At 26.1% G+C, this 26739-nt stretch overlaps 1 protein-coding gene across 8 annotated transcripts in view; it reads right to left on the bottom strand.

The window, feature by feature from the left end:
* LOC109604720 (uncharacterized) overlaps positions 1-26739 on the bottom strand; it is a 66670-nt gene that overhangs the window by 18156 nt on the left and 21775 nt on the right. For 5 of the 8 annotated variants that reach the window (XM_049968061.1, XM_049968063.1, XM_049968066.1 and 2 more), the window contains exons 1-3: positions 17208-17294; positions 16767-17148; positions 13745-13855 (exon numbers count right to left, since the gene is read on the bottom strand). In XM_049968061.1, coding sequence (XP_049824018.1) covers positions 13745-13855; positions 16767-17148; positions 17208-17254 — 540 coding nt within the window. In that variant the 5' untranslated portion in view covers positions 17255-17294. Of the gene's footprint in view, positions 1-9791; positions 9981-13744; positions 13856-16766; positions 17149-17207; positions 17295-26739 lie in introns of those variants that run through there. The other 3 variants (XM_049968062.1, XM_049968068.1, XM_049968067.1) reach the window with 2 other exon arrangements.

The following is a 26739-nucleotide window of genomic DNA, read 5'->3' as shown; positions in this document are numbered from 1 at the left end:
CAGTTTCATTGTTTCACCCACTTAACACTAAAATTAATTGGTTCAAAAATTCATTCATAAAAATATGCTTTCTAATCGTATACAATCGGACTTTCGAGAGAGCCATGAGAATATGCATTTAATTTGCATCACATTACCATTACGGCCATATTTGTAAATCAATTAGTTTTTTTCGACGGTCTGCGACGAACGAAATTGATTTTAATTGGAGCAGTTTTTTTTAGTGTTGTGTGCTCGATGGAAAATGCTGCGCAAATTTTTTTTTTCGTCCCCACGTTGAAATGTCATGTGATTGCTAATTGTATGTTCGAATAGAAAGCGCATTTGGATTGGATTTTAGAAGGTGATCAATTCCGAAAGTCGACAGGGGGTTTTTTCGGAGGCGCCCGAACGTATGAATCTCATTTGGCGATTTGTTTGCGTTGGTTTCGGAACGGAAGCCTGTCAGTTTGTTTGTCATCCGTCAATATTTAATATGCTTTTACCGTGGCTGAAAGCATCTTCCTAACTAATCCCCAGTTTGTACCCCCTTAGATTAAGAAGCCACGTTTAATGTTAATATTCCAAAAGTCCCACATATTTTTTCCTGACCGTCCAAAGGGACGAAAGATAATCCGTGCCAGCCGTTTTTCAATAACCCGTCCGAATCCGTTTTAATAGGACATAAAACTGCGTATCCTCGCCGGCAGTCATGTCGAATCTGTACGAAAACGATTGGACGGTTATGATTCGAGCCAAGCCGTTTCGGTCCCCCGAAATTGTAGTGCCGAATTTCCGGGTAACATGCCCGACTTCCGGGTTTTACGCCGATCCATATTTTGATACTCCCGACTTGATTATGACCATCGGCGCCATAAAAACATAACCTCCGAATCCGAATGTGCCCCGTTTTTTATTAATCCGCTTTAAATGTGGTCCTCCGGCTTTGTTTCTGCGTTTTTTCTTCTCGGCCGTTCAAGGGTCGAGAAAAATCAATCCCGAATGTGTCATCGTGACCCATTTCCGCGTTTTTTGCACGCGTCTCTTGCAAATTTCAATGCGCCATTGTTTGACGAGGGGCACGCTTGACTTTTAGGCGGCATTTTTTCGGCGAGAACAATGGTTTTCGGTGCGGTTTTTGGCTGGCGTGCGGTGTATTTACTTAAAAATTTTACAAACGCGGCGCATGATTCATTGTCTATTTATAAACCGGCGTACGTTTTAAATATACACTCCTGCATCAACAATAATTGTGTATAAATAAAACAGGTGTGTTCCTTTACTTGTCAGCCTTTCACACCCGCATGCAGCCATAATTATCTTTTATTCTAAGCCTAAAATATCAACGATTTTAAAAAATACATAGATGAATCAATTTATGATTAACTAATCTGTTTTATTTGCCTATTATTGGAAAAATGTAAAACATATATGAAAAGATCTTGAACAATTTTTAATTCAGACCTATAAAAAATACAAATCATAAAAAATGTTTTAATTTCATTTTTATATATTTTATTATTACACTAATATTTTTATAAACTATAACTATATTTTATAAACTTTTTAATATAAATAAATTACATAAGGAAATTTTTTACTTTTGTCACTTTTTTCTACTCTTTTATTCGTATTTAAAAATACTTTTTAAATACTTTTCTTATTATTAAATCTTATATCTCATATTAATTAAATTAAATAATTTCATGAAATTTAACCAGATGTTTAATATAATTGAAAATTTTTATTTTCCTTTTTTGATAATTTTGCATAATTTTAACTGAACTTAAATAAATATTGAAACTTGACTCAAGAAAATTATTAATTTAAATTTATTTCTTAGAATATTTTTTAATATTTTTTAACTTTTTTATTAATTTTTTATATTTTTTTTTTTTTTGATTAATAGACAAATAATACTCTAATGAATACATTGAAAATAATTAATTATTTAATTATTAAATTAATATTAATTTTAAACTTAAGTTTGAAGAGTTAAATAATAAAATTACTATATTTCCACATTTTTTATTAGATTTTAATTTGAAATTTATTTTGAGGTTTTATTATTTTATTTATTACATTCATCGATTTTGGACTTAATTATTAAATGACATTTGTTTCTTAGCAATTTTTTAAATTTCATATTTTTATATTTTTAATTATTTATACTATTTTTTTATATTTGTTCAATAATAAATAAATATTATATTCACTTTTCGTTACTTTTCATTATTACATTATATTTAATTCTTAGCTTTTTTTAGTCTTCCTATTTTAATCTTTTTGATTAGATTTTAATTATTATTTTTTTTTATTTTGTATATTTGTTCAGTGATAAACAAGTTTTAAACTATTGAATATATTGAAAATTGTTTTTTTGCCAATAATTCTGGTCTGTCTTAAATTTAAATAAATTTTACAGTTTCAATTTAAAACTTTTAAATGAATATTTATTTTTGACTCAATTATTAAATTAATCATCAAGTATTAAACTATTGAATATATTGAAAATTGTTTATTAACCATAATTCTGTGCCTCTTTTTTTATAATTTTACATAGTTTCAATTTAAAACTTTTAAATGAATTTTTAGTTTTTCCATTTTAATTATAAACTTTGTTCGGATTTTCTTTTTTTTATTTTGTTTCTTCAATAATCATCAACTTATTAACATACTTATTTCTGACTCAATTATTAAATTAAATTTTATTTCTTAGTATTTTGTTAGATTTCATATTTTTGATTGGATATTAATCAAATATTTTTTCGGATTTTTTTTTTATATTTATTCAATAATCAACAAATATTTGTTTTGATAATTTCACTTTAAATTATTACATTAAATTTATTTCTCAGCGTTTTTTCTTAGTTTTTCCATTTTAATTATAAACTGTTTTTGGATTTTCTTTTTTTATTTTTATTTCTTCATTAATCGTCAAGTATTAAACTATTGAATATATTGAAAATTGTTTATTAACCATAATTCTGTGCCACTTTTTTCATAATTTTACATAGTTTCAATTTAAAACTTTAAATGAATTTTTAGTTTTTCCATTTTAATTAAAAACTTTTTTCGGATTTTCTTTTTTTTTATTTTGTTTCTTCAATAATCATCAAGTATTAAACTATTGAATATATTGAATATTGTTTATTTATTAACCGTAATTCTCTACCTCTTTTTTCATAATTTTACATAGTTTCAAATTAAAACTTTTAAATGAATTTTTATTTGAGATTTAATCATTAAATTAAATTTATTTCTTAATATTTTTTGGATTCACATTTTTGATTGGATATATTTTTTTTATTTTTTTATATAATTCTTTATTTATTTAAAACTTTTAAATGAATACTTATTTCTGACTCAATCATTAAATTAAATTTATTTCTTAGTATTTTGTTAGATTTCATATTTTTGATTGGATATTAATCAAATATTTTTTCGGATTTTTAAATGATATTTTTATTTGAGATTTAATTATTAAATTAAAGTTGTTTCTTAATATTTTTTTTTTTTTTGATTCAAATTTTTGATTGGATATACATTTTTTTTTACTTTTTATATAATTCTTTTTATATTTGTTCAATAATCAACAAATATATCATCATTATATTTTAGCTTAGTTTTTTAGGTTTTTTGATTTTATATTTTTGATTAGATTTAAATTATTTTTTTTTGTATAATTATAAATAAATAAATTGAATTTCGTCCTTTTTGTTAATATTATATATATGGTACATAACATTACATTTAAGACTTTTAAATAAATACATATTTTTAGTTTTTCTATATTTTCTTTTGGATTTGAATCAAATGCATTTTTCCAGTAACATAAGAAAATAAATATTTAGAATAATTCCAAATGGGCAAATAGAACAACCATGAATAAAAACATCAACCTGCATAGTCTAATTCGTCAAATTTATGGACACAAAAGGGTGCATATTTTGAAAACAAACGTCAGTGGAAAACAAACGACAACGATCCGCCGACAAATATGTGATGGAAACGGGGATAACGGGCGCAATTTTTTTTTCATTTTCGTCGTCGCATGCCGCACAATGATTAACCGTGACCATAAATCATCTCCGTTGTCGATCTCCAGAGGAACACGTGTACGACGGCGGAGGGATCGTTACAGTCGCCGCCCCCCTAGGGACCTGTAACGCACACCGTTTTTCGGGACAAAGACCCGAGTCGTCGATTAGCGTCGCGACGCGATACGCACGACACATCGGAAAATGCGTCGCACCCGTTTGATGTCGGATCGGGTGCACTACGCCTCGTTAGCGGTCGCTTTTGTAAAAATAACGACGTCCGAAAATAAAACAAAAACTATTTGGGCCTTTTCGCCCAATTTCATTTCCTACCTCGGTTGAATCGGGAATTGAAAGCTCTAAATTTGTAATACTTTTAATTTTTAAAAAAGGTTTTTCTCTGTTTCTAGAAATTTCCTTAATAATAAATTACGTTATCGTTTTCTTTATTTATTTATAATAAAGTATTACAATTTAAAAACACTTGAAATTTTTTATTAAATTGTAATTACAGTTCCAAATATATAATTGGTTTTTCTTTAAATTATATTTAACAATAATAAAACTATTTTCTGGTAAATAAAGATGTTAAAATAATGTATCTAAATAAATAACATAAACTACAAATAATTTAAAAATATTTTTTATAGAAATTAAATATGTTATCACGAAAGATATTTCTTTTTTAGCAATTTAATATTTTGTCTAATAGTATGTGTATTGTTTATTTATTTTTAAGTTTTAGAAAAGTTACTCCTCAATTTTTAAATATATTTTTAATAATGTTAAATAATAAAAATTATATTTTATTTTAATATTTTTAATTTATTTCAGTCACAAATACATAATTGTTTTTTTATTTAAATTATATTTATCAATAAAAAACTATTTTAAAAAGTATTCTATGATAGTAATATCTAATTTCTTAATTTTAATAAAATAATAAAAATTATATTCTATTTTAATATTTTTAATTTATTATTATTAACAATAAAAAATATTTTTCATATTATCTAAACAATTTTGATCTTCATCGACTTTTTGTCTCGGAGTATGTTATTTCTGTCATTAATTTAATACATCAACTATTAAAATATGGCATTTGCCAACCGATTTTATGTATGACGAAGTTTGATATAAATTTTTTTTATTAAATTCTAATTACAGTCTCAAATATATAATTGGTTTTTCTTTAAATAATATTTAACAATAATAAAACTATTTTGTGATAAATAAAGATGTTAAAATAATGAATCTAAATAAATAACATAAACAACCAATATTTGAAAAATACTTTTTTTATAAAAATTAAACATGTTATCTCGAAAGATATTTCTTTTTTTTAGCAATTTAATATTTTGCCTAATAGTATGTGTATTGTTTATTTATTTTTAAGTTTTAGAAAAGTTACTTCTCAATTTTTAAAAATATCTTTAATAATGTTCAATAAATAATTAAAAATTATATTTTATTTTAATATTTTTAATTTATTTCAGTTCCAAATATATAAAAGCTTTTTTATTTAAATTATATTTATCAATAAAAACTATTTTCTGATAAATAAAAATGTTAAAATAATGTATCTAAATAAATAATATAAATTACCAATATTTTAAAAATATTTTTTATAAAAATTAAACATGTTATCACCAAAGATATTTCTTTTTTTAGCAATTTAATATTTTGCCTAATTGTATGTGTATAGTTTATTTATTTTTTAGTTTTAGGAAAGTTACTCTTCAATTTTTTCAATAGTGTTCAATAAATAATAAAAATTATATTTTATTTTAATATTTTTAATTTATTTCAGTCCCAAATATATAATTGTTTTTTTATTTAAATTATATTTATCAATAAAAAACTATTTTCTGATAAATAAAGATGTTATAATAATGTATCTAAATAAATATCATAATATCATTATTTTAAAAATATTCTATGATAGTAATTCCTAATTTCCCAATTTATAATAATAATAATAATAAAAATTATATTCTATTTTAATATTTTTAAAGTATTATTGTAAACAATAAAAGATATTTTTTCCTAATCCTAATCCTAATCGACTTTTTGTCTCGGGACATTTTATTTCTGTCATTAATTTAATACATCAACTATTAAAATATGGTATTTGCCGACCAATTTTATGTTAATGTGTATCACGAAGTTTGATATAAACATCAGTTAATACTTTGCTTAATTCGATTCGGGGGAATCACCGGTGAATCCTCTGCAAACAGAAAATGAAACAGACACCTGGCGGTTCCTCCGGCTGCGCCCTGCCAAAAGTTCATGGAGGCCGACGACACGGCGGCGGCGGCGGCGGCGACTAGAGCGAAAGGGCCGCGAAAAGGGACGTTGACTGTCTCCCCGTTCCGCACCCCCACCTCGTGATCAACACGTCTAGATAAACGGGAATTCGATTCAGGCCCGGCACCGAGGGCGCCGCAATTGAAATTAAACCTGCGGTCCGTGTGTCTTGTGTGACGCGACGCTACAACCCCGGCGTCGTGACCGCCGTCCGATTGGAACTTTCGACACATCAATTATGCACCGTCGAGTTACGTGTGCTGGACCGGCTTTTTGGATCCGTTTCGTTGGAGTTGCGAGGCAATCAATTCGCTGTAATAATTGAAGTCTGTTAAAGTTTTGATTGTGTCTGGTATTAAAATGAAATGATGCCCGTAAAATATTTAATTTCAGGTACCATAATAACATAACAGCACGCTTAGAAAATACTCCTCAGTTTAATGTTTTTTCTACAATAAGAAATAATTGCAATGGTCACAATAAAATCTAATGTTTGTTCGTGGGTCTATGAAGTTATTTATTTAATTTTATTATTGCTAACCACGAATACACCGTATGTAAGTATGTTAATTTACATTTTATTTCTGTTCTCGTTTCTTGGACGGTCCTCACGTTCTTGTAGTTCTGAATTACAGTAGAATGTCATTACGTCGACCTAAATATTTGGAATTGAAACAATCCAAAAGGTATGTACCGCCAATGCTAATTAAGTACAGTAAATGTTGTAGATCAATTTTCAATAGCTTGTTATAAAAACCTGAATTGAATTATTATTTCATTTTCATTCTTACATAGTTAATTCTCAAATATTGATTGAGAATTTGAACAATTTACTAAAATCAGTATTTTCAATACAATAATAATTAATTAGAATTGAAATTATTTTTCAGTATTTAATAGTTTTAGAAGGATATAAATAACAAATAATTATATAATAATATTTTACACTGTCGATTATTATATTGATATATTTTCATAATCGATATTTTTTTTGTGCATTTAATTATTTTGAGAATTTAAAAAAAATTTCAAGTATTATCAAGTTTTAAAAATGATATATGATGAATGATGATTTTTTAAAATTTTAGATATTTTGATTTTTCCAATTTGATATTTTCAATTTCCTATTATTTAATTATATTTGTTTTCAACAATTTATTGAAGTGAAAATTTCTTTACCCGCGTTGGGCACTTTTTGGTAGGGGAAAATTTTATGGGTTCGCGTCACCGACATATTCATGACTGGCGCACGCGCAGTGTGCTGTGCGCCTTAGACACTTTATGGATGGGTGAAATCTCGTATGTTCGCGTCACCGACATGTTTATACCAGAATTTCTGTACCTATACATCTGAGGTATATATCTTATAAACGAAATTGAATGGATTTAGAGAAAAGTTCAATGTTTTTATTCTGTACATTGTTGAAATAGTGTTTTTGTTTGATTATTATTTGAATGGCCATATCCAATGATCGACAACTCATTACTACAAAATATAAAACGAAAACCGATGCCCTCTATAGAAAGGGCTTAGATACTTAGATAAATTTGAATCAAACATTTTTATTTCTTCCTTTAGTTACCATATGCCTATTGTATCTTTTTTAGAAGAAAATGAAATAACTGAAAGAACAAAAAGTCTCAGTATTGTTGAAATTAATGATGACAATGATACAAACAATTAAAATAATGTTAAAAATCAAGTACATTGAAATTTAAATACATATATTATCTATAAATAATATGATTACTTCAATCGAACGTTTCTATAATTGCCAATTTTAATATTTTTTTATTAAATTATTCTCTACATACTTTATATATTTTGCATTTTTATTTTTTATAATTAATAATAATTTAAAACATTTCTATTGTGTTCTAATTTTTTTAAATTATTCATAATTTAGTTATTTTGTTTTTAAAATTTTATATTGCTATTAAATATATTTTTCTATATTTAACATTTTCAGAAATAATTTAAACAAATGATTATCGAATATTAATATTTTTTTAGAACTATTATATCTTTTTGAGCATTTAATTATTTATCATTTCAAATTTTTTGGAATGAATCGATTTTTTAAATGCATATGAAATACATAATAATTTAATACAAAATTTCTTACGTTTTAGAATATTTAGAATTTTGATTGCATTTTTTTTTTTTTTTTTTTTCAACGTACTATTATTTATTTATGTTCTTTATTACCAATTTTATCTAAAATTGATCTAAATGTCGACTTTAAATTTTTAAATTAGGCGTTTTTCTATATCCTTGTAAGTTGAATTTTGGTAATTTTTCAATGATATATTTTAAAAATTAAATATATTACTTTATTCTTCTTTTACATTCCTTGAATACATAAAAAACTGGTAATAATTCAAAGTATTGTCAGACTTTCCTGAATTGTTTAAATTTTTAATAAACTTTTAATGAATAAAAGGAATAATAAAAGGTACAATGATAAAATTAATTTTTCTTAATTTAATCATTTAATTTTCAATTTTTTTTAAATATCTATCAAGTTTTTTAAGCTTTTGAATATATTTTAAAATGAAAGATTTTAAATTTTACTTTTTCTATTTAAAACTACTTAAATTTCATAATTTTTTTAAACATTTAATTTTTCATTTTCTATTCTAACTACTTAAAATTTATAAATTTTTTGAATATTTCGTTAAATAATCAAATTTAGACTATGTTAATATACACAAATATTAAGTATTAAAGAAAAAGTTAACCATAATTCTCGATCATATTTATACATTTGTACTGTACTTTTCCTTCGATATTTTTTTTTATTATAAGTAAATCTTTCATTCTTAAATATCTTAACGTACATCAATTATAAAAATAAAAAGATGTACTTTTAATTAAGTTATTAAAAAATAATAAAAATATTTAATAACCTTAATTAAAATTTTAATTATTGGATTTTACACCCAATAATAAAATAAAATATAAAACTATTCCCAATTGCTTTTACTGAATTAAATATTGTTGACAAGTTAAAATATATTTGAAGGCATGTAATAATGTGAGCATTTAAATGATAATTAAAAAGATGTTTAAATATTACAAAAATGTTTATACATTTAAAAAATTGTATAACTAAACAGTAAACAACAATAAGCGGTCCTATTCATATTTCTAATCTATTTTTAATACTTGATTCATTCAAAATGAATTTTTTACAGTTACCTTAAACAATTCAAACAATAAATGCCCAAACCCAGACATTATTATTACGTTAGAATGCATAGTTTTCTAATGACAAACTGTGAAAAAAAAATGAGAATATATCACACAATTGTAAATTGAAACAGTTGAGAGTGGCAGACAACGAAATCGAAACAAGTCGGCATCTGCCGCATGCAGCGGGGTCGGTTGCGTGGACAAAGGGGGGTATGTCCCTCGAAAAAACCGACTGCAGTCATAACACTACGGAAAAATCGACTTACGCCAGTTTTAGTTAGAGCGGATCCCATTCATGAGTCTGCTACCGAAACTCCACCACCACGCTCCAAGTATATAAAAAAACAAAAAAACAACAACCACCCCGACACTCGCGAGATTCTCATACAACCCACTGCGGCATGTCCGGTTTGGCGAGCGACTTTAATTTATTTTGTTTTATTTTATTTTTTTGGTTTGTTAGTCTCGTGTGCCGACGGCGACTGTTTCCAACCCTTGCGTAAAACACTCTCAACTTAATGGCAGTGAACGGCTTTATCACATGCCATGCCAGACATGAGTCCCCCTTAAAAGCGAGGGGGACGTGTGCGCATGGCCGAGAGCTATCCGCGGCTCTATGCCTCCGTTCCAGCGACGGACGGCTTTCCACGACGGGGCCGGACCAAAGGACGGTTTAATTACGTGCGTCGTCCTTTTTTATGTAAGTGGACCTTTAAATAAATAAAAAAACTTGGACCGGCCTGTTTGGCGATTCAGCGAAAGCTGAGCTTTATTGGAGCGGGAGATGCGACGTTAAGGAGGCCCTCGGCACCGAATAAGCGACGTGCTTTATGACGCCCGGCCGTAGCGACGCGAACAAAGGACCGGGATAAACAGAATCCTTGGATCGGGACGAGCGTCCTCGGACGGCAGGATTACGTTAAATAAACGGTGTTATGAGTCGGTCTGTTTGAATTATGTCGTGACGTCGTGTTTTCCCGTGCAATTAATAAAACTGTCTTAATTTCGTATATCAGGATTGTTTTTGCATAATACTTCATGTCCTTGGTTGAATTTTTTCAAGCATTTAGTTAATTATTATAACATTTTGTCATTCTGAATATTTGTGACAATTTTGGTTTAATTAGATTTTTATAGTTCAATTTTTAATTAATATTATTTACCTTATTTCAATATTTTAGGATTTTATGTTATTTGTGACGTTTTCTGTATTCTTAACATACAGATTTAAAAAATTATTATTTAATTAAATAAATTTATTTATCAACATAAAAAATATTAATAAATTATATTAATTTTAATATTAATCAATATAATTAATTTTCATTTATAGATATTTGGGTACTCTCAAATATCACACATTTATTGAATAGAGAAGACAGAGAGAGAATTTTTGACAATTAAATTTCTGTTTATTTCATATGTTATTTTGTTCTTTTAACAATTTTGGATAATTTGGAAATATTTATATTGTTTTCTTAATATTACAAACAAAAAATTTTTCAGAATATTAAAATATATTTTTTTATTTCGTATCTTTTAAGACTTCTCCTATATTTAAATATTTTTTCACATATTTCAATATTGTAAATTTTTGACAATTACATTTAGACAGAAAGAATATTTCTGACTATTTGAATTGCAATTATAATTATATGCATATATTCAAATATTTTTTCACATATTTCAATATTGAAAATTTCTGACAATTACATTTTTTAAAGAGCTACAATTTATTTTATAAATTGAGTATTTTATCTTATATTAATATTTTTTAAAAATTTTGCCTAATTTGGAAATTTTTCTACATTATTAACATTTTAATATCAGTGTTATTTTAAGATCAATGATATCCTCGATATTTTTATTTTAATATTACCCAGAAAAGTTTAATTACTAAAATATATTTTTTGAGATTTTTGTTCCAAGACTTTTTTCCCTTACTGTTTCAGAATTTATTTACATTCAAATATTTTCTCACACATTTCAATATTGAAAATTTCTGAAAATTACATTTTTTAAAGAGCCTCAGTTTATTTTGTAAATTAAGTATTTTATCTTATATTTATAATTTTTAAAATTTTTGCATAAATTGGAATGAGTGTCACTTTATTTTATAAATTGAGTTTTTCTTATTATAATAATAATTTTTAAAAAATTGCGTAATTTGAATAGTTTTCTAGTTTATTAACATTTTAATATTAATGATATCCTCAATATTTTTATTTTAATACTACACGGAAAAAAAAATTGGGTATTAAAATATATTTTTTGAGACTTTTGTTACAAGACATTTTTCCTTTACTGTTTTAGAACATATTGTTCCTTTACTGTTTTTAATTATATGATTATATTCAAATATTTTTTCGTAATTTGAGAAGTTTTCTACTTTTATTAATATTTTATGTTCTCAATATATTTTTGTTTTAATATAAGACAGAAAGAATATGTCTGAATATTAATTTATTGGATTACATTTTTAAAGAGCTTTAGTTTATTTTATAAATTATATATGTCTGAATATTAAAATATATGTATTAAGAATTTTATGTTATAAGACTTTTAACTTACTCTTTTAGAATTTATTGCATTTATAATTATATGCTTACATTCAAATATTTTCCCACACATTTCAATATTGAAAATTTCTGACATTTTCAGTGTATTTTATAAATTAAATATTTTATCTCAATGATATTTTAAGATCAATGATATACTCGATATTTATATTATTTCAATATTACACAGAAAAAAGTCTGTGTGATTTTTGTTCCTTACTTTTTTTCCCTTACCGTTTCAGAATTTATTTATATTCAAATATTTTTTCACACATTTCAATATTAAAAATTTCTGAAAATTACATTTTTTAAAGAGCTTCAGTTTATTTTTATAAATTAAGTATTTTTTCTTATATTTATAATTTTTAAAATTTTTGCATAATTTAGGAAGAGTTTCAGTTCATTTTATAAATTGAGTATTTTATCTAATATTAATAATTGTTAAAAAATTTGCATAATTTGAATAGTTTTCTAGTTTATTAACATTTTAATATCAATGATATCCTCGATATTTTTATTTTAATATTACACAGAAAAAAATCTGGGTAATAAAATATATTTTTTGAGACTTTTGTTACAAGACTTTATTTCCCTTATTGTTTTAGAATTACATGATTACATTCAAATATTTTTTCGTACATTTCTTATCCTTTTTAAGAATTTAATATTTAACGTTTTCTAATTCTCCTAACATTTTAATTTTATAAATATTCTCGTATTTTTTACATTGCATTTAAAAAAAGTATAATATTTCTTCTTAAAATATTTTCAATAATTTTACGTTCTCAATGAAGCATTTTCTATTAATTAATAGTTAAACACTGAGAAAACTAATAATAATAATTAATCTAGTTAATCTAAAGAGATGTTTTTTAATACTTCCTTATTTTTTTAGATTTTTATCTATTTTTAGTTTTTTCATTGCTTTTTATATTTTTTCATTTCGAAAATTAGGCATAATTTTTGTTTCAAATTTTATATATTATTACTAGAAAGTATCATATATATTACATACTTTTAATACCATTCATTATTTTGTCTGAGGTTTATATTTTTCTTTATATCTTTTTTTTTTCAATTTTTATTTTTTGATTTTTATTTTAACATTTATAAGTAATGGTCAATAATCGTCGTTTGTTTATTTAATCATATTTTATTCTCAAAATATTTATTCAATACTACAATTTTGTTATACTTCCCCCAGTTCAACATACAAGGACAATTCCCAAGGATTTGATACATTTTCATTCTGTGATATCGATTACGCGAGACACTTGGCACAAGCGACCGAAACAAGTTCAAGCCGTTTAAGTGCGATTCGATGTAGCGGTCACCTGTACGATCACTTTTCGCCGATGGTCTTTCAGTTGCCTTTTTTTTAACAGGCGGACGCGCGACGTTTTAATAAAACACCACCGAAACCAGTCTCCAGTCTGTCTCAGCTGTACTCCGTAATTAATCGTTTTTTTTTTTTTTTTTAATGGGCAATTACTGTTTTTCAACCTTGAAAACAGTCCGCGTTAAAATCGAGATTTTCTCTCCGAGGGAAAACCTCCGGGGACGGATCAAGTCCGTGTGCGACAAAGGTCGACTCCCCGAAGACGCGGGACATTATATCGCTTTCTAGAACGTTTTCTAACGGTCGTGTCGCATTTCCTTACCTTTTCGAGTTGCTTCTGGAGCTTCCTGATGGTCTGTCTGTAGCGCAGGTCGCGTTTCTGGGCTTCCTCCAGCACCGATTCCAGCTCCGCTATTCGAGATTCCAAAAATGTCTGCAAAAAGAACAACAAATAATGGGGATTTCGAACACGATGTGCATTACATGCGAAATAGCGAATACTGCGAATTGAAAGTTGTGGCTAACATGTGACGGCATTACCAAGAAACCGCATGGACAATATCATCGTCGGTACTTCCTATCGGCGATAATTCATTTTATCCGCCGCTTATCCGCCGTCTATAACCACAAACAAACTCTCCACACTATCAAACACGACAGGAAACGGCCTATCGTCAAAATGCGACGTGACAAAAACCTGTGGCGCATCAATCGCGGCCTTAACGGCCGAACAGTGTTTGGCGAAAGCGAATTTAATTGACGTTCGTTTTAAATTGGTCCAATTCGTGCAGTTTTTTTAGCACCGTTACTGTTATACATCGAGTCACGTCGTGGATTACCATTTTTCATCCGGGGAATAATTAAAAATGTCCGTTGGAACGTTTAACGGCAACCTGTCAGCGGGGAAAAACGAAAGATATGTGAGGAACTGTCGGACAAACTCTTTTTTTGTGGATGCGATAAAACGTTTCCTGTTTTTGATGGCCGATAAACAACGCCAAGTTTCGGACGGCATTGTTCTTTTCGACGCGATTTATCTGGGATTTATGACCGGTCGTTGTTGAATGAATGATGGCATAATTAGTTTGGATGCATTTTTTTTTTTAACTAGTTGGAACAAAACGAAGTCTGAGTGATTAAAAGTAATAAAAGATAGTTCTTGCAATCTAGAAACAATCAAAACCAACCATTAGTTCTTTGGAACGTTATTAACAGTTACAAGGGCCATAAAAAGGAGTCTAATTAGTATGGATATTAGCTTGTTGCAACTAAAATACTTTAAATAAATTTAAAAATAATGCCAGAATGCTTTTGCAGTTAAAACAAACCATTAAATATTGAAAAGTAATTACTTAAGTAACATTTACGAAAGATATATAAAAGATGGTAATTTGAAGTCATAATTATTGAAATTTATGGAAACAATCTTAACCAACTCAGTTTGGAAAAATATTTACAATTAAACCTTTAAAAATGTCTTTTTTAGTATGAATATATTAATACCTTATTCTAACTAAAAGGTTTTAAAAAGGTCTACAAAAAGATAATAAATGAACTTTAGAAAGAATAAACAGTCGAGAACGACAGATAAAATATGGTAATTGGAACTCTTCCAGTCATTGAAAAATGATGAAAAACAAGGAAGCAATCTAAATTAACAAACTAAGTTTGTTTGTGAAGTAATTTACAATTAAGACATGTAAAAAGAAAGTTTAATTAGTATACTTTATTACCTTATCCAAACCAAAAGCTTTTAAAATTCTCTACGAAAAGATAAAAATTGAATATTGAAAAGTAACATAATAAAAATTTAATAATTAAATATTGGAAAGTAATGAACACTTGAGAAAGATAGATAAATGATGGTAGTTTAAAGTCTTCCAGTCATTAAAAAATGATGCAAGGACATCACCTAAACTAACCAAGATTAGAAAATAATTTCCAATTATGACGTATAAAAAAGGAAGTTTAATTAGCATGCATATCAGGATGGGCTAAAAAAATAGACTATTTTATTTAACTTCAGATACTGAAAAATTGATTCAACCTTTAAAAAATGCTCTCCAAAGATGAACTCTTAATTTTAATAAATCCTCCTCACCTCAGTTTTCCGTTTTTTCTTCAGTTCCATATGGCAAAATCCATATCTCGTCATTATTTGATCGTACAGAAAATTCAATCTACATTTCTTGTAGGAAATTGAACGATTTACAAAAAATTATATATATTGGAAGTTTTAAAAAATTTAACAAAAATTTCTTTTTTACTTCTAAATTTTATTTCTCGTTGATAAGTAAATATTATAAAATGTGCGTCATATATCTTTTAGGAAGTTTGACGTTAGTTTTTAAATAAATATTTTAAATTTATCCAAGTCATGAATTTTAAAAATGTTTACAAAAATTTAAGTTTATTTTCTAATTAATTTTTTAATAATATTTTCTCTTCATAATTTTCTCCTTTCATAATTTATTACCGTGATTTAATATTTTTTAAAGGATTTATTTAAAATGTAAGTCAAATTTTTTTCCACAAAATTAATAATTGAATATTTTTTCTCTGGGGATTTTGAGAATTTAGTTTCAAATGTTGGTAGTTCTGTTGTTCATAACTTGTCATACCAGTGCCATCTGTGTGTGTTTTTCTTCAATTCTGTTTCCTTACATAGTGTCTGAAACTTGTGTCTTGAACTGAATAAAATTAAAATATTTATTAATAATGTATTAATATCTGTACACATTGGGATTCGAATGCGAATATCTTCTAAATGTAGAGTTATCGATTAACCACAGGAGACCTTTTTTGTAGAGCGTTTAATTTCCTACAAAAATATATGTTGGATATTTTATAATATTTACTTATCTGTGGGTTATAAAATTTAAAAGTAAAAAAGAAATTTTTACCTTTTTTTATAATGGGACTGAAAGAAAATGGAAAACTAAGATGGGGAGGACTTTCCTATTAAAATTAAGAGCTCATTTTTGGAGAGTATTTTTTAAAGGTGTCTAGGAACCAATTTTTCGAAAGTTGAAAGTTAAAAAAATAATGGGCCATCCTAATGCATACATTATTACCTACCTTGATTTAACTTAAATGTTTCAAGAAGGTTTACTGAAAGATATCAATGGAGAAATGGAAAGTAATGAAAACTTGAGAAAGATAAAATATGGTAGATTGAAAATTTCCAGCCATTGAAGAATAATACAAAGACATGGTAATCATCTAAATTAATAAATTTGGAAAGTAATTTACAATTAGGACATGCAAAAAAGGTGTTTAAATGGAAGGGAATACAGAAAGATAATAATTAATGTCACGTAGAAAAAAAACCTAAAGATCCTGACCTGAATTTCCTTGTTCTCCGCCTCGGCGGCCTTCTGGTCCTCATCCTCGTCCGTCTGCTGCCCCCTGGTGACGGTGACCCGTCCGCCCGTGGGCGACACGTCGTTGAGCGCCAAGGCGCCGTTTCCGCCGTCCTGCTGCTCCTGATTGATGAACTGGATGCGGCCCGCCTCCACGCAGATGTTCGGCACCAGCGGATAGCAGTTCTGCGGCGCGGGCGGCGTCGTCTCGCGCTCCTGCACGCCCTGCTTCTCGTAGCAGACGAGCACCTGGGAATCGAGCACCGGGTGCACTTGGTGGCCGCGCAGCTGCGTCTTCTCGCCGCGCTCGAAGCCGTCCAAGGAGTTGGTGTCGTTCGTCGGGATGGTGGAGCCGCTGATCGACCTGCAACAAACGGACGGTTCGTGTGATTTAGTCGTTGCTGGGGTTTGAAGAACGGTTACTTGGAGCGGTTATCGAAATAATGATGGATGAATGTGAAGAAGTTCATGGTGTAATTGAACTGATGGAGTTTTATCACATATTTCGGAACTAATGGTTTTTGTTCTATGTCGGGTGACAGCAGAAGTGACACTGCATTGAAACGATTTATAACCAAATATGGCAACTTCAATCAATATTTAAAACCGAAAAAAGTGTTGACTCAGCCTCCAATGAAACATCTTCGATTTCAATTCAATTATGAAAAGTCCGGAACAAAATTGGGGGAAGGTAGAACGGTAAATCAAAGTCTTCGACATTCTAATTCTATTTACGGATCTCTTTTAGTGCCCGCTGTTATATTATGAACTTTATAACATTAACAAATGGTCCGTAGCAAACGGGAGAAGGAAAAAAGTTTAATTGCCTGTGAGACAAAGTAATTGAGGATAAATGTTTAAACATTTAAAACGCTTGCACTGTATTTCTCCAATTACAGTTTTTTTCTCGTCGAAACGAACAGTGCCATCAACAATTTTGTTTTATGGCTCCAATTACGAGGCGTAACGGCTCAAAACGTGGACAAAAACAAATATTTGCCTTATTATTCCTCCACGACATTTGTTCGATGCCTTTGAAACTAAACAGTTATCCCTGTAAAGTCTGAACATTTTATCTGTTTAAAGTACATGTTGTCCAATAAATACGGATTTATACAAAATTTCCTGTTAGATTAGATTTTGGATAAATTGGTGTTGTTTTGTTTTATAAACATTTTAGTTTCATATATTTTAAATATTGTGTTTTATACTGTTATTTTTTTTAAATATTTTTCAAAACATCTTTCTAATATTTGGGATATTTTTAAGTTTGACATTTTAATTATCATTTATTGACTTGTATAAAAATATTATTTTTTATAAATTTTAAATAATCAATAATTAAATCCATTTTTTAATTATGACTTTGGAAAATTGCAAAAATTATTTAATTTTTTCATGCAAATTATTTAAATTTTTCAAAATTTTTAGGAAATATATCTTTTAAAAATATTTTTAATTTTTAAGACACTTTTAAGTTCAAATTTAACATTTTTCTTAATATTAAAATGTATTTTTGATTATTTCTTCATATTTTATTTGATTTGGATTTGGCAATTTAGGTTTTCACATTTTATTAGATTTTTTTAAAATATCTTTTCAAATATTTGAAATATTTTTAGGTTATATTTATTAAGGATTTTAAAAAAAAAATTTCTTAATTTCTAAATATTTTTAAATGTTTTTATTCGATTTTAAATATTAGTAACGAAAATTATAAAAATTACTTATAATTTTTCATACAAATCAGTTCAATTTTTCAAAAATATTTTAAATTTATTATTTTTCTTAATATTACAAAGTATTTTTTATTATTTTTTTTATATTTTATTTATGATTTGTGATAATTTAGATTTTCACATCTCATTATATTTTTTAAGAAAATTTATAAATAAAAAAGAAAGAAATGTTGTTTTTATTTAGCTTTTATATAAATATATCATTTTGAAATATTTTTCAAAACATCTTTTCATATATTTGAAACATTTTTAAATTAGATTTTTTAATGATTTCATTTATAAAGTTATACAAAACTATTATTATTCTCTTAAACTATCAATATTTTTAAATATTTTTATTTTCATTTTAAATATTGATAAGAAAAAATCTAAAAATTATTTAAATTGTTTACACAATTCAGTTAAATTTTTCAAAAATTGTAGGTTATATATATTTTCCAAAAATATTTTAAATATTTAGGACACTTTTAAATCAAAATTTATTATTTTTCTTAATATTACAAATTATTTTTCAATATTTTTCCATATTTTATTTATGATTTGTGATAATTTAGATTTTCACATCTCATATTTTTTAAGAAAATTTATAAATAAAAAAGAAAGAAATTCTGTTTTTATTTAGCTTTTATAATATATTTTTAAATGTTTTTATTTTCATTTTAAATATTGATAATAAAAATTCTAAAAATTACTTAAAATTTTTTCACAACTCAGTTAAATTTAAAAATTGTAGGTAAAATATTTTGAAAAAAATTTTAAATATTTAGGACACTTTTAAGTCAAAATTTATTATTTTTCATAATATTACAAATTATTTTTCAATATTTTTTCACATTTTATTTATGATTTGTGACAATTTAGATTTTCATATTTCATTATATTTTTTAAGAAAATTTATAAATAAAAAAGGAAGAAATACATACCGTTTTTATTATAGCATTCATAAATATATTATTATGAAATATTTTTCAAATCATCTTTTAAAATATTTGAAACATTTTAGGTTTTTTAAGGATTTCATTTACAGACTTGTACAAAAATATTATTTTTTTCAATTTTTAAACAAATAATATGCTTAAATATTTTAATTAAAATTTTTAATATTGATAATAAAACTTTCAAAAATTATTTAAATTTTTTCATGTTAGTTAAGTTTTTCAATATTTTTAAATAAAATTTTAAATATTTAGGTCATAAACCTATTTTATGTATTTTATTTATGATTTGTTATAATTTAAGTTTTTCACATTTCATTACAAAATTTATCAATGAAAAAAAAAATACTATTTTTATATTTGCATTTAAAAATATATTATTTTTAAATATTTATCAAAACATTTTTTAAAATATTTGAGAAATTTTTAGGTATTTTTTTTTTTTGAATTGCATTTACAGGCTTAAAATTTTAAGAAAAAAATAATTTTCCCCTTTTATATTTTATTAAGGAATTTTGATATTATACAAAATGATTATATTTATGTCAACACTCATATTCATATTGGACGACTTTGTTATCAAACAGTTATGCCCATAACTTGCGAATGTTTATCTGTTAAAATTTCGGCTTGTCCAATAAACACGAATCCGTAAAATGTTTCGCATTAGATTAAAAACGGGTTTGCGAAACTGCGGAATTAAATGAAATGTACTTGATGGGATTGTGTGGAACTGGTTTTATTAAAAAATGCACTGGCCAGACGATGATATGAATTCTTGTGCGTGGTCTATGTCCGATGGGAAATTGACCGGGAATAACACGCGATAAATTCGAAAAATTATCTGTGACGAATCTATAAATACACTGTGGAACAATACGTCATTGTTTCACGCAGGTTTACTTTGATAACTACGTGTACGGCCGTGTTTGTTTTGGAATGAACACAAGTTTATGTTGTTCGATAGGAGGTTATCAGTTAGGATAGGTCGAAAAAGTTCACGTATTATTAGGAAAAAATTGCTGTTGGGTTAGGTTAAATTCCTTGTAGGTAGGTCGAAATAATTACATGTTGTTTTCGAGCAATTTATTTGTCTTCAGGATATTTTTACACTGTAAACCCACTCGAATAAGGGAAAATGTGACTCATCCAATTATCGTGCGGCTCGAATTTTCTCGTTGGAAACGCACGACCTCATCGAAGGGTAAGAAAACACGAATTTAATTGGTAATACAAGCTACAATAACAAGCACTCGTTAGACGGGAAAGAATATAACGATAGTCGAAACCTTGTTTGACTCTCGGATAAGATCTCCGTTTGGCCGTGACTTAAAAACGATTGTCGAATATTCGCGTGCATTAGACCAAATATTTATGGCTGCATTATAAAAATAGATCGGTATTTATATACTCAATGGCATAAAAAATAAAACTCATGGATCCAGTCTTCAAATTTCATTGATTTTTTATGTACAGTCGGCTGCAGAATGGCATTACCACTTTCCTCGCTAAGCCCCGCCCAGAACCCCAAAAAAATGTAGGCCGTAAAATCCAGGTATACGTAACAAAGGGTCAATTGTGGGTACTCCTGTCGTTTATATAATAAGTATTTCATATTTTTGGAAACACTTCTTGAGAAAATTAGAAACTTTTTGTAAATTATTATCACAATTAGTCATAAATTAAATAAAATAGCCTTATTTATAAAAACTAATAAAAATGTATAAAATTAGAAAAAAAATTCTTTATTTTTCTCTCATCTGTTATGAATTAAAATTAATCCTATTGAGATAAACTAAGATATTTATGATTTTATTAATATATAGCAGAGGTGGCCAACCTGAGTCTCTTTGGAGGATTATTTGCGGCTCTCGATAAATGTATCCCCTTCATTCCAGAATTGTCAAGAGAAGTAAAATAAATGTTTAATTTTTAATATTTTAATTCAATACACATATTTTGTACTTTTCAATAAGTATAATTTTAGTAAACAAATTTGTTTAATACATTTTTTGCATAATACGCGAAACATTTCAAATTATGAAAAATGGCTCGCTCAAGGAGCTGGCCACCCCTGATATACAACATTACTTTTCCATTAAACTATTTGGAAATATCAGTGTTATATATTATGTAACTTGTATAAAATATGTTGTGTATTATTTCGCTTGTTTGAGAATTCATTAACTAAATGCTTTTTAGTATTTATTATAGATATTTTAAAATATAGTCATACTTTTTAGTTGTAAGCAATTGGGATAATAAATTATTATGTGATCATTGGTTATGATATACATACTAATGATATACACAAATGTATCATAGTCCAGAATTTTCTTTAACACGAGCTTCATCACAAATCAGAGCAATTACAATACTATATATATATATATATATATATATATATATATATATATATATATATATAGCATTGTAATTGCTCTTCATTGTCAAATTGCCAAATTGTAGTAAAAATCTGTTAGTGTAACGATATATACTACTTTGATTATAATAAACAATCAATTTTTTTATTTTAATTTATTTATTTAAATTAAATGCTTAATTTTAAGAAGTAAAGTAACATTTATTCAATAAAATTTTTAGTTTTCAGCAGGTAACTTATGATCTGTAAAAAATATTTAAAACTTTTTCGGAGATAATTTATAGGAAATTGAATTCTTTAATGTTAAATAACTTTTGAAAAAATGAATATATCAAAAAACTGTAAGAGACATTTTTTGTAGAGCGTTAAATTTTCTATAAAAATCTGTTTTAGTCATTTTGAAATATTATCTCTAACGAAAGTTAAAAAATTTCAAAATCCAAGAGAACACCGTTCCCGTCTTATTTAAACAGGAAATTAAAATTTACGATTTTTTTACAATTACCAACAAGATTTTCGATATAAATAAGAAAAAAACAAATTTGTCGAATTTTTTGAAACAGTCTAATATATATTGTTAAATTATTTTATATTTATTTATAATTATTTTATATATATTTAATAAAATTTATATATTTTAAATTTTGGTTTATATTTAGTTCTTTTATTTCATCTATAAATATCAAATATAAACGCACAAAATGTATTATACATAATACGATGTAAATTTATAAATAATAATTTTATAATAATATAATTATACTACTACTCAAAAATTTTTAAATTTACAGAAGTGTTCCACAATTATTGCGTTGAGATGGTCACACAAAATTGTTACTTACTAAAATAACAATTAATGTAAATTTGGGGATAATTTATACGAGCCCGCTTGTTCAGGTCGCAAACGAAACTCGACCTTAGGGTGGTAATGCCATTCTGCAGCCGACTGTACAGTTTGTAGTAATAGCGATTAGTAAATAATTAATCATTAAGATAAACATGTTGAATGTATTCATTAGTAATTTTTAATAACTAATAAGAAGTTAGACGATGGTCCAGATAATTGTAAAATGGTTTACAGTGTGTGTGTACAAAATGAATTAGAGGTGTACATTTCCTAATTAACATTAAATAGTAATGGCCCCCACAGTATGTGCCCTATTTTCTATATCACTGCATATACAATAAATGACAGAAACCTGTAATTTTCGCGTCTCCCCGCATGGATTAATTAGTCACAGAGAACCAACGATATCAATAAAAAACGCAGCACATGTTCTGACCAGGTCAAAACTGCCACCGTTTGATACGAATAAACCGCAACTGTTACCACTTCGCATTTATTCCCATCGTTTGCATTGTACGGCGAAACTAGGTTCGACGTTGTCGACGAAACGTGCGGATCTTTCACCGGATCAGTCGCATCGGCTAAAAGCAGGTGGATGTTTGCTGTAAATTTAATTAAAATACGGCCATTAGCCAAAAAGGCAGCGACGAAATTTAATAAAGCCAATCTCATGTAATATTCAAGCCGTCGTCTCGCATCGCTCCAGATAATTTTCGCGGAGCGACACTCTCAACTATTCCCGAAATACCAGAAGTTATTAATACTGTACCTGAATAAGCGAATATTTCGAGTGGATCGCGACTGGAAATGTGTCACAATATGCGCGGAGGTTGTCCACGAAGACGTGCGCCAAACCGTTCTAATTCGGGTGGCGAATGAATGGACAACAAGACAAGAGGAAGTGGAAGAATGTTCGCACATTGCCAAAAGTCTTAATTTCGTCATTTCTCAGCGGACGCCAGCCGTGTTTCTGTGTTTTACAAGAATGTGACGACAGTATTAAAATAATTTACGTTCCTAAAGTTAGCATAACAAATATACCTTTACTTTGTTATTGCTGGTGCGAGAATGTAGTGGTGGGGTAGTGAGTCTTTGTTGGGGGCTGTAAATTTTCTATCGTTTTCTAGGATTTCAATTAATTCAATTATATATTATATTATGTAAATTATTTTTTAATTAATTTCTTTGCAAAATTTGGTACTTTTCATTAAGTGAACAATTTTATCACATAAAACAGTCGTTTTTAAAATTTGTGTGGGAGAAACTAATAAAATGTTTCATAATTTTATCTAATTTTACTAATTTAAATCAATGGCTTATTTTGTTGTTTTATTTTTACAATTCTAACTATAGTTTTACTTTAGAAAACAATTGTTTAACATTTTTGGATCCAATTCAATAATTTTTTTTTTATTTGAATTATAATATATAAAAATCTGTTTTTTTTTATTTATTTTTATATGTAATTAAACATTTTACATCAATTTGTGTTTTTTTCTATTTTTCATTAACATTTATTATCAGTTACATAAATAATTTTTAAAAACAGGTTTTTCCATGAACAGCAATTATTCAAATAGTTAGAACGTCTCCAATAATGCGAAAATTTAAAAATTTGAATTTTTTATGCTTATTTTATTTTTGGGTAATTAAATCACTTTTATAATAACAACCCCTAATTTTTTGTGTATATTTATTTTTTAATAAACATTTTTAGTACGGACTTTTTAATGATTTTTTACAATTTTTCCAATAATTGGAACAAATTTATGATTAAAGTAGAAAATTGGAATATAGGTTTAATTTTTTGCCCAATTAAACATTTTATATATATATATATATATATATATATATATATCATTTTTGATATGGATATTTGGTTTAATTTAAAATTTTTTATTATTTCAATTTCATCACAGATAAATACCAGTTGGTTGCTATTTAACTTTTACTGTTTTTTATATAATTAAACTATTTTTATAAAAAAAATCACTAATTTTTTAAGCATGATTCCACTTTTCATCACCATTTTTAATATGTTTTAATTTGTTGTCATATTTTTTACAATTTTAACAACAATTTTACCATAGAAAACAAGAGTCCCAAAAAATGAACTGGTTTAATTAATATAAACAATTTAACACAACCAGTTTTTTGGTACTTCACTACTTTTTATATTATTTTATTGTTTTATTTTATTGACTACACATCTACTTACATATTTTTTACTACAATGTTACAGTAAAAGACTCAATCTTTAACTATTAGATGATTTGCAATTAACAACTAATTCCTTTTCTAAAAAAAGTTAATTGCACACGTTTTCAACTGTTTATGCCAACCAGTAAAGTTTCGAAAAAAAAATTATTTTTATTTCAATTAATTGTTAATTATTTTAAATAAATTTAAAGTTTAAATTAAAAAATTATTATTTTCTATATTTTTTTTATTAAATTAAATATTATATATATTTTTTTTAATTTTAAATTAAATATTTCAATTCTTTTATAATTTAAATATTTTAATTTCACTAATCTTTTTAATTTAAATTAAACATTTTATTATTATTTTTATTTAAATTAGATACTTTAATTTTTTTAATAATTGAAATTAAATATTTTATTTTTTTTTTTTTCGTTATAAATTAGATATTTTAATAATATTTTTTATTTAAATTAAATATTATATTATTTTCTCATTTTAATTTAGATATTTTATTTTAATTTAAATTAAATATTATAATTTTTTTTTAAATTTTTATTTAAATATTTTATTTTTTTATTTTTTTAAATAAAATTAAGTATTTTATTATTTTTTAGTTTAAATTAAAAATTTATTATTTCCTATAAATTAATTTTTTTTTAATTAAATACTGTATTATTTTTTTTAATATTAAAATAAATATTTTATTTTTTTTTTTTTCATTACAAATTAGTCATTTTAATTTCTTTTTTATTTAAATTAAATATTCTATTATTTTCTCATTTTAATTTAGATATTTTATTTTAATTTAAATTAAATATTATACATTTTTTTAAAATAAAATATTATTAAATATTGTTTCTTTTTTAATTTAAATATTTTAATTTAAATTAATTTAACATTTTATTATTATTGTTATTTTTTATTTAAATTACAAATTTTAATTTCTTTTTTATTCAAATTAAATATTTTTGTTTTTTCATATTCATTTTTCATTAGAAATTTAAATTTTTTTAAACTTTAAATTAAATATGTTATTTTTTTTTTTTCAATTTTCGATACTATGTACTACTTTAGGTACGTAGTTAATTTAATGTCGCACACCATTAGCACAAACAACAAACAGTTAACGGTAAAAGGCATTGATTCCGTTTCTAACAAATGCTCGGATGTACGAAACAAGGTGACAGCATCCAGTATCAATTCGAGAGCAACGATTCGTGGAGCGATTTGTGTGCGTGGGTCGAAAATACGTCGAATCGTGTGTTTATTGTCTGGAATCGGGGATCGGCAGTCCGTTTGTGAAAACGTACGAGAAATAATGGGAAATTAAATCCCGCAAGTCGAAAAAAAAAATACAACGATCGTGACGCAACCGGCAAAGGTCCGACCTGTGTATTAAGTTAGGTTTTATCATTTAATGTTAAATAGATTGGTTAATGCCGGCTTGAATATTCTTGCGCATGCATCGAAAACGGATTGTACGTAGGCCGGACACTTTATTTGTCGTCGTGTTTCCTCACGTCGCGTTTCACAATGATTTCTGTTTCAATTTCTATAAATGGTTTTATTAAATGCTCACAATATTTTTTTTGTACGTGTATATACCGGGGGAATTTTTTAACCTGGTACTTTTAAATATATCTTGAATAGTACGTCCAGGAAAAAATCCATAATCAAAATTTAATCATTCCTCATCTTACTCTTTACCACAGGTGGGGCACAGAGTAATTTTGAAATGGGAACTCCTATTTTTTTTGCAGCGAATATTACAGCTAAATCTAGATAGGATTTTTGAGAAACATTTATGTTTTTGGTTCATTATTTATTTCAGTATATTTTTATACAA

The sequence above is a fragment of the Aethina tumida genome, chromosome 5 (genome assembly GCF_024364675.1).
Source record: "Aethina tumida isolate Nest 87 chromosome 5, icAetTumi1.1, whole genome shotgun sequence".
Classification (NCBI taxonomy): domain Eukaryota; kingdom Metazoa; phylum Arthropoda; class Insecta; order Coleoptera; family Nitidulidae; genus Aethina; species Aethina tumida.
This window is presented reverse-complemented; position numbering and strand designations above follow the sequence as displayed.